General features: G+C 41.9%; 1 protein-coding gene across 1 annotated transcript; it reads right to left on the bottom strand.

Annotated features, from left to right (window-relative positions):
* Nucleotides 1–224: 224 nt before the first annotated feature.
* On the bottom strand, nucleotides 225–9,684 carry LOC146657221 (glutamine--fructose-6-phosphate aminotransferase [isomerizing] 1-like). Its single transcript, XM_085425164.1, has 8 exons — nucleotides 9,590–9,684; nucleotides 9,268–9,388; nucleotides 8,838–8,995; nucleotides 5,966–6,080; nucleotides 3,982–4,109; nucleotides 3,714–3,881; nucleotides 3,155–3,316; nucleotides 225–2,181 (listed from the first exon to the last, which is right to left on the bottom strand). The coding sequence occupies exons 2-8, from the start codon at nucleotides 9,347–9,349 to the stop codon at nucleotides 2,137–2,139; spliced, it is 858 nt and encodes a 285-aa protein (XP_085281290.1). The 5' UTR covers nucleotides 9,350–9,388; nucleotides 9,590–9,684; the 3' UTR covers nucleotides 225–2,136.
* Between the last annotated feature and the right edge of the window lie 17 nt (nucleotides 9,685–9,701).

Raw genomic sequence — 9,701 nt, 5'->3', positions numbered from 1 at the left:
TTCACTCCTGCCTTGTCTGTGGAGCAACCTCAGACGCTGCGTCTCCACTGTGACAGCTCTACGTGAGAGCATCAGACCGATAGTGTCCGTCTTCCTGGAGTTTGGCACCAGCGGCGGCGTATCGTTACTTTGAGCTACCCCTAAATACCTCCAGTACCTCAACTCTTTGTGCAATCTATCACCTGAACTAAACACGTTATTTTAATGACAAGTCCAAATGTGCCTGAATTTCTACAGCGTATTTATTGGAATAAAAATCGTACAGACACCTTTTGTTATCACTGTCAGTATTTTAGGTCATGTAAATCCACAAGCGCACACATCCTCAATCCAATAACTCCCAGACACTTTTAAAAGATACGTACGTGACACTTTATTGCATCAGTTCCACTAATAAATAGTACTCCCACTCCCTCTGTAACCCAACAGATGGTGCTAGGATCCACTGCAGCATCCTTGATCAATACATCCAGTCAGTAAATCAAAAAGTGTTTCGAGTGTGGGTTACAAAAGTACCTGTAACAACATTTCACTGGCTCAGAAAAGGCTCAAGGGGGGAAAATGAAGTCCAAGTTAAGGCTTGATTGTAAATGCAAGATAAATATCTTTAAACTTAAAGAATGCAGGCTTAAAAAAAGCTGCTCCTATTCTTTCTCTACTGCATAACTGTGTGTGTGTGTGTGTGTGTGTGTGCATGCAATGTCACTTTTTTTCTTGGCTTCTGAATTTAAAAGACACCTGGGATCACAGACACACAGCTTGGCATTTGGCTTCTGACCAAAGTCAACGTCTACAGTATGACATGCTGCCAAGCGACTGTGTGTATACGTGCCCTCAGGGCCTCAGAATAACTTCATAGCATACGATCTGCAAAATCAGTTCATGTTTGGCTACAAAAGCAACAGTGAAACCGAAAAAAAGAGATTTGGTTTATGATTGCCAAAGCCACCAGAGACAGATTTTTGGTTTGACATTTCAGATGACAGTAACATTAACATTTTAAATGAAAGAGTAACTTCAATAATATAAAATTCCTTCCAAAAAACCAATTAACAAACAAATGTAACAAGAGGACGAAAAAAAAAAGAAAGAAGAAAAGCTACAAATGGTCCCAAGATTGCAAAATGACGGTGGCAAGGTGTGGGCTGGCGACTGCCTCTACTTCAGGTTTGCAACTTTATCTCAATTGCATTACTTCATTTTATTGATAAAAAGAAACCTTTATGCGAAAAGTCCCACACGAGAATGAAACGCTAAACTGCACCCAGAGAGCGTTTACAGTAACAGGATCGTGTCGAGAAAAATAGGAAAGAGTGAACGAGCGACGTCTCAGACTCTGGTGTAGGTGGTTCCTCTCATTAACTGAGTGGACCAAAACCAGAGTTTAAAAAACCGAATTCCTGGGCTTACACACAGCAACATTAGAAGATTTATGATAGTATTCACAAACTTTTTCTGATCGGACATTTGATGCTGCTCTTTGCTGCGTGTCCTCAGAAGAAAATCCAAGAGGGGAAAGTGTATCAAAACCACACTGCAATTATGAAGAAGCGATGACCTGTGGCTTGGAATGATTCAAGACTGTGGTTTACTTCAACAGTGGAGTAAAGACACTTTGAATGATTAGCTGCCAAGGAAAAAAAATCCCAACTAAACTACAAATCATTGCACTAAAAGAGAAAATGAGCCAGTGAGGTCTTTAAAGCGTAAACTACTGTCAGCTTTAACATCAGCTTCCAGAGAGCCCAATCAGCAACAGATAAACATGGAAGGCATGCCCATAAATGGCCAGCGACGGTTGATACAGGTTCACCCCCGAAAAAGTGATATGCACGTTATATGTCATTCCCAACCCATTCCTTGCCACCGGCAACAACAAAGAAAAAACAAATGTTGTCAAAGCTTTCTGATAAAAGAAACAATGCAACACTGTGATAATACACAACAGTGAGATACAAGAGCGATTACTGAAAGACTGCATAAAAAAAAGAAGAAAAAAAAAAGAGCCACGACACACAAGACACAGGACAGGACGTCATCTTCTGATGGTTTACTTCACACAGACGCTTCCTTTGGGGTCTGTGCTTGAATGTGTGTCTATGCCAAGCTTTTGTTGTTAGTGATGAATGGTGCGGCTCACTCTACTGTCACGGACTTGGCCAGGTTTCTTGGACAGTCCACCTGCGTTTAAACAGAGGAGCAGACAATCAATAGCCTTGCAGATGAAAAGGACACTGTTGCTGCTGTTGACTAAATGCTGCTGTCAAAACACCCGAGTATGATTTATACAAATCTTAACAAAAACATACTTTAATCTGCGAGCCAGAGATATGGCGGTTTGGAAGAACTGCTCTTGTAATTATCACACATGTCCTGTCCAGAGCGCTTCTCCTCCCCTCGGACAAAATTACATAAAACACAGGGCATGCGTGTGGTGGAGCTGTTTGTTCTACAGAGCTGCACGGCCAGGACGTTTCTCTGAAATGCTCTGAAAAACTGACTAGATGCTGACTTTGAGTTAAGCTGCTCACTTTGACCTTTAAAATTCCTCAAAAACAGGAAATCAAGGGGACAACACATCTAAGTCAGTTCTGCAGCACCAGCACAAACATCAGTAACAGCTTGTGGGCTTTGCCAATAAATGAAACAATCGCAGGTCGGAATTCGCGCACAGATGGAGGTTATTTACATTTCACTATAATTCTTTCAGTGTGGCAGCTAACCACATCGTCATCACCTTCACCACCAAGTTTGCCAGTTTACATCGTTCACAAAGTAGGTTACATTTTCAAGCGAGTTGGGGACATGCTGATTTACAGATATAAACACTGCACGTTTATTCTGGCAGTGTTTCTGCTTACAAAGCAGTCCTGAGCGACAGCGCTAGATGATCAGTGACAGGCTAATAATAACAGAATATCTCATTTATATTGTGCTCCAGAATCTTTTGCACAACTGTCTTCTTTTATGTCCTGAAATGAATCATCGACGTATTTTACACAATCATACTCTTACTACACCTGTAAACACAGGTATACTGATGATGACTGTAAGAGTGGAAATCACTTGGGAAAATGGTATCTCCAAGAAATGTTTGAATTAAGAAGCATGCTGGATTGAGAGTTGTTGCTGATCCTGAAGGGAAAGCACTTACATCGTAGCCTCTGAGGACAGCCAGGTGGAAGGACAGCAGCTGCAGAGGGATGACGCTCAGGATGCCCTGCAGGCAGTCCAAACAGTGAGGCACTTTGATGGTGCGGCTGGAGTTTTTGATGGTTTCGTGATCGTCCTTGTCGCAGATCACAATAGGACGACCCTGTAAATGAAACAAAGAGATGAATATAGTGTGTTTACTGCACAATGATGGAGATGCGCTGAATCAACCTCTCCCCTTTCACCGACTGAGTTGAAGGGCCAGAGGTGACGCAGTGGTCAACATACTTTCGGGGTTTGAACTTAATGAGTTATGATGCAAACAGTTTTCAGAAAGGAAAAAACTTAAATGGATTCAAATAAACTCACTTAGTCATTTTCCACGATATAATAAACACTGTAAAGTGTCACATTTAGTTTTTATTTGTCAGAGTTTGTTTGAGCATTTCAGGCAACTAAACAATCTGGGCTGATCACTTGTGACTGGATTATAAAATAAACCAACACACCGACATTACAATAAGGCTGATCACAAAACATGCGCCATGTGCGATTCTTACCTGGCGAGCAACAACTTGCTGCAGGGCATTCTGACACTTGACATAAGTGTGGTCTCTCATTATGATCATGATCACCGGCATGAGTTTATCCACCAGGGCCAGCGGGCCGTGTTTCAGCTCTCCTGCCAGGATACCCTCTGAATGCATGTACGTGATTTCCTTGATTTTCTGCAGGGGAATGAAAAAAAACATCCAGACTTTAGATAAATACAAGCCTACGCTGAAATTAACAATCAAGCTGTCAGATGATAAACTCGCATGTGCTCACCAGTGCTCCCTCCAAGCAGGTAGCGTAATGGTAGCCTCTGCCCATGATGAGCACACTCTTCTGCTGGTACAGCTCTGTTGCCAGCTTCTGGATTTCATCATCCAAACTGAGGACCTCCTTAATCAGATCTAACACACACACACACACACACACATTTTTTTTCTTGTTTCAAGAGGCTGACTGGCAGAGACAAAATATGAAAAAAAATATTGCAGCAACATGAACCTAGACTCAGCTTCTAATGTTGGGCAGGGAGTGGCAGACAAGCCAGACATTCCTTATTAGGTTACTATTGGGGACATGCTATCATGTGCTTTAGATTCACAGAGTCATGCAAGAGCCCAACGCCAAAATCTAAAGCTATTCATCCGTCTGCCCCCCTTCCTGCTCTCTCTCGTCTTCTGATCCTTTTGTTGCCGTTTAAGTTTGTCCTCTAAGAGGATTTAAAAAAAAAAAAAAAACACCAACAAAAACAAAACTAAAACAGGCTGTGGATGTGCTTGATCTTGGGTCTGAGAGCTAGTTTTTCCAGTCTTTTTGTGTTTAAACTAGAGATGGACCGATCCGATATTACGTATCGGTCCGATACTGACCTAAATTACTGGATCGGATATCGGAGAAAAATAAAAAATGTAATCCGATCCATTAAATATCACGAAAGCACCTCACAAAACTTGCAACACGCCGTAACTCGCCTCAGAACGTCGGAGCAGTATGCATCACGTGATAGAGCAGCTGTGGCATGCGGGACCTGTCGGTGGTCTGGATAGCATGTGGAGCTTCGCTAGCAACCTGGCATTTCATCTCCGACAAAGTTATCCCCGAGAGAAGTAAAGCAAGTGTGTAAGTCCATCTCTGAATGTTTGTAAAGCATTCCCACGTTAAGCTTAACGAGCGACTGCCTCTCGCTCTCCGGCTGCTACTTCAATCGTGAAACTGCTAATGATCAGCTGATCGGCTTTTCTGTCGCAGTCCGTGTCTCTAGTTTGCTTTTGGCCCATTTTGCGCCAGAAAGAGCAAACCAGCGGCTGAACAACAGCAGCACGTTTAAGCTTGATAAGCTGTTGTTAGAATTTATTTAATATTACTTTCTACACCAGGATCTTTTTCTACGTAGCTGACGGCTGGTAACTGTGCAGGGGCGGATCTAGCAAAGTTTAGCCAGGGGGGCCGATAGGGCATTAACTGGGAAAAGGGGGCACAAAGACATACTTTTCTTTCTTATTCTCATTTAAAATGTCTAGCTTTTAATAAATAATTATCTGACACCCAAAGTTTTAATTTGATGTAAAATGAATAGAAGTCAATTACTGTATATAGTGACTATTAAGTCTAATATATATACCCTAGTAAGCTATAGTACATTTTCCTTTGGGAAGGTACCATCTGTGCAGTCTGCAATTTTGTTGAAGAAAGATGTTGAATCTATTTAATATTTCTTGAAAAATAATTGATTTCTGTGCATTTTTTTTCACACTGCATCAAATTAAGGTTGATTACGTTGATTAAGCATCATGAGGTGGAGCGTGAGGGGTGGTTCCCTATTTTTTATTTATTTATTTTTGTTGTTGCTGGGAGTTGGAACCCTATTAGTTAGGTTGCTTAATATTTACGCTAAGTACTCTTTAAAATACCAGAATAGGGAGGATGGTGTAGGTCTAAGTTTATTAGATTGATCAGTATTGCTGAACTATGAAATATTTTTTTTGTATACAGGTATAACAGAATAGCTTTAGTGTAGTTGTTGTTTTAAACTTGAGTATGAACTTGCAGACTTGCAAAATGCAGCAAGATATTTTAAAAAACAGTTTTGTTGATTAAAAAACACTATATCGGATTCATATCGGTATCGGCAGATATCCAAATTTATGATACCGGTATCGGTATCGGACATAAAAAAGTGGTATCGTGCCATCTCTAGTTTAAACTTCACATATGATCAAGACTTCTCTGGCTGAATTACAACACATGTGGTGTGACTTACCTGGAAGCACTCTTAGGCCCTGGATTATCTCACGGCGCCTGGGCTGCACTGAAATCCTGTCATCGCACATCAGGAGGGCAAACATGATCAAGGCCACAAACTGACTGGTGTAGGCCTGAAGACGAAAAACACAACAGAGAAAGTAGAATATTTATTAACTGTAACACAATTGCTAAGATGCGGTTTCTTTGTCTGTCTCTACTCTGACTAATAAAGAAAACAACTGCTCCCTAACTATTTGTATGAAGGTCACAAAGTGGACCGCCACCACTGCACAGTCAAAGCTTGCTTGCTTGTGACCTCATTTCTAGAGGGAATGGTAGATTTCCTATTTTGCAGCTCAATATCGAACCAACGAAGCAGCGACCAGATCACGACTTGAGCCTTTCGGTACAGATTATGAAGCCATGTCCTTCTTTTTCGCTTTGTTTTGATTGCAAATTTGGTCTCCAGTTTATAATCTGCACCAGATGAAATATGGAGAGGTGGGTTTTCATACACATCAAGCAGCATTATAAAAAAAAAACAAAAAAAAACACACGCAGTTAAGTTAGTGCTGCTCATCCTAAAAACCTTTGTAGCCACATATACCACAGATGATGTCTGATCCTTCTGGAAATGTCGCTTCTTATAACCTCAACACATCTGAGACTGTGCCTGCCGTCATCTCCGCCCGCACCCTCTCCTTCCTTCATCTCCAAGCACGTTTGGAGGTCTTCCATGCTCATTTAGGAGATTCAATCAGAGTCTGAGAGAAGCCAAGTCAATTCACAAGACTCTCTGGACTCAGAAATGCCAATGTGCAGGGCCAAGAAAATAGCTGTAAAACCTTTACACACAGTTTCTTTTTTCTTCACAACAACACACAAATCGTAGTCCTTCAGAGCTGTGGCAACATATTTAACCCACATATTCAACCGTTGATCTCTTCCATATTCATACTTTCAAACTTGTCAGTGCTTTCCTGATGCACAATGTGCCAACTTTGACCCTGCAAATGTGAGCATGCATGCATACACAGCTGAAACATAAAGAAAACACAACAGCTGTGATCTAGAAAACAAACTTTGTAATCCTGTAAATTCCCAGTGGAAAGAGTTATGTAATTCAAAAGCAGTCTTCTCTCATTTACTGTCGGCTGACCTGCCAGAAGGATCTGCCTCATGATAGCATCAAAGTGTTTTGTCTTTTAGTGCTAATTTATGCCATGAATCTTGAATATGAACAAAGGAATTGGAAATTCCCTCATTTAAAGTTTAAAAAAAATCCTACGAGCATGAAAAAGCAGAAAATTGAGACCAAATATATGAATTTGGGATGATTCAGCATGTGATTAGTTGCAAACCAAGTCAGTGTGCAACATTCGGTTGAGGTGGGTGTGGGTGTGTGGCCCTGCCAGCCGAGCAGTAAATGATGGCGTCTCTGAGGCGTGCTCTGGGACTTTGGAGCAACACAAGAGTCACTGAGCCAAGAGCTGGGGCAGGGAAGGACCTGCTCCACTTTTCCTAACTCTCTCTCTCTATGCTCCCTAGAAAGAGCAGGGGCTTCAACTCCTCTGCTCAAATCCCAGCTGGCAAATGCTTTCGGTGAGGGGGTGGGAGGGGCATGAAACCAAGTGTCCAAGGTTTACATGAGCTGAGATGAGAAAATCAGGCTTCTTTAACTCCCTCTGGGATAACGGTGGAGGACCACGTCAACTTCCAAAAGGCGGGACCAGAATTGCAATGGAGTTTTCATCTGGGTTTCATTCAGAGTCAGCGAGCGTCGAGTTCATTTATGAGATGTTGCAATTAACTGGTGTACAGTACTTTAGCTAAGCATCAAAGGCTCAGTTACAACAAATCAAAGAAATCATGCGCTATATTTCTAACTTGAACGTAACAAATTCATTTGGTGTGTTGCCTCTGAAAATATTGTCATAGACAAAAGCAGAAAAATTAGTAGATTGCTTTTTTAAATGGAGCAATAAGCATTCACTTCAACTCCAAGGGAATGTGCTGTTTTCAATCATCCACATCCAAGCCTGCCACAACAAGGTGAAAACACACCCAGCAGTACATTCATCTTCATCACTAATGACTCAGTCTCACTGGAGTTTAAATAGAATGAGTAGGAAAACTCTATGGCTGGAAACTTGGTTGCTGCCCAGTGAACTGATTTAAAAAAAATAAATAAATAAAAATTTGGAGCCTGCAACTGGTTGCAAGTTGTTTGGCAACCTGTCTCCAGCTCCAACTGACTGCAATCACCGTCAGACACATTGGTGAACATTTGAAAGGCGGAGTCCACTCAACTGGTTATATCGCTATATAAGATTCCTGAGCCCCTGTCTCATTATGCAGTGAAATCGTCATCCAACAGCAACTATGCCGATATTTGTGGAGCAACTTCTGACTTTCTCTTCAAAATCTATGAGGTTCTGGCTAAATGCATGCAGTTAATGTGAATTTATTTGTATGTAAAAGGCAACAGATTTTCTATTTTGGTTGATTTATCACACACAGATTGCATGTAATTGGCAACTTGGCCCCATTCACCCCTCAAAATGATTACAGACTGACTCTGTCTTATCACCATTTTATCACTCTTTATATAAGTTGCTATGAAGGAGGCAACTGACAGCGGGTAGTCACAGACCTGGTCCCTGTGTTTAAAGTAGCCATTTCAAAGATAGCAAGATAATAATAACAGTAATTTTGGTAATGCTGTGTAGCATAATATAACCTAACCTCAAGAGGTTAATGTAAGAAGTATCCTTTCAATCTCCAGTGACACAATAAATGCATGTTGTGGTTTTCCACTTCCACGGCGCATAAAAGCTGCACTCATAAAAACCGCAGAGTTAATTAGAGCCACGGTTGCCATGGTATACCTTGGTGCTCGCTACTCCGATCTCTGGCCCGGCGTTGATGTGGACGCCACAGTCAGTCTCCCTCGAGATGGAGCTGCCCACTGTGTTAGTGACGCCCACAGTCAGAGCCCCCCTCTCCTTACAGTAGCGCAGGGCCATGAGGCTGTCAGCGGTCTCCCCTGCGGGGTCGGCAGAAATGGAAAACAACCCGTTTATGGAACGTAACAATTCACACAATAAAACTGATTTACTGACTTTTGCACCATAAACTAGTCTGATTTAAGACAGCTTTACAGAAAAAAATAATCCACAGGTTTCAAAAACTTTGACTCAGCATTTTGAAAAAGTTGAGCACATAGAAAGATAAATTAAGAAGAGCCCCCAAATAGAAAGTGGAATACAAATGGGGAATGTGCCACAGATCAAGTCCAGATGGCACTGGTCTCCACACCTGACTGGCTGATAAAGAAGCAGACATCGTCTCGGAAAACAGGCGTGTTCCTGTCCAGGAAGTCGCTGGCCAGCTCCACCATGACAGGCAGCTCGGTCAGCTCCTCCAGCACCTGGCGGGTCTGGGAAAAAAAACAACAGCATCGATTTGTGAAAACGTGCCAGCTGTGCACAGAGCATAGAGTGTGGCAGGACACGAAGCTCATACCACAACACAGGTGTCATATTTCCTGTCATATTTTCCTCTTGGATTCAGTTTGATTATTTTTCTGACGGGACTTTGCACCAAAGAACAAAAGGTGGTTAAACAAAAGACTACTCACTGCTACTCCTGCATGATAGCTGGTGCCACAAGCAATGAGGATAAGTCGGCGACACCTCTGAATCTCTTTGATGTGATCCTTAAGTCCACCCAGTGTCACTGAAAAGCACAAC

The sequence above is a fragment of the Rhamphochromis longiceps genome, linkage group LG12 (assembly GCF_057381845.1).
Source record: "Rhamphochromis longiceps isolate RC_006_pf linkage group LG12, R_longiceps_female_GT1.1, whole genome shotgun sequence".
Classification (NCBI taxonomy): Eukaryota; Metazoa; Chordata; class Actinopteri; order Cichliformes; family Cichlidae; genus Rhamphochromis; species Rhamphochromis longiceps.
This window is presented reverse-complemented; position numbering and strand designations above follow the sequence as displayed.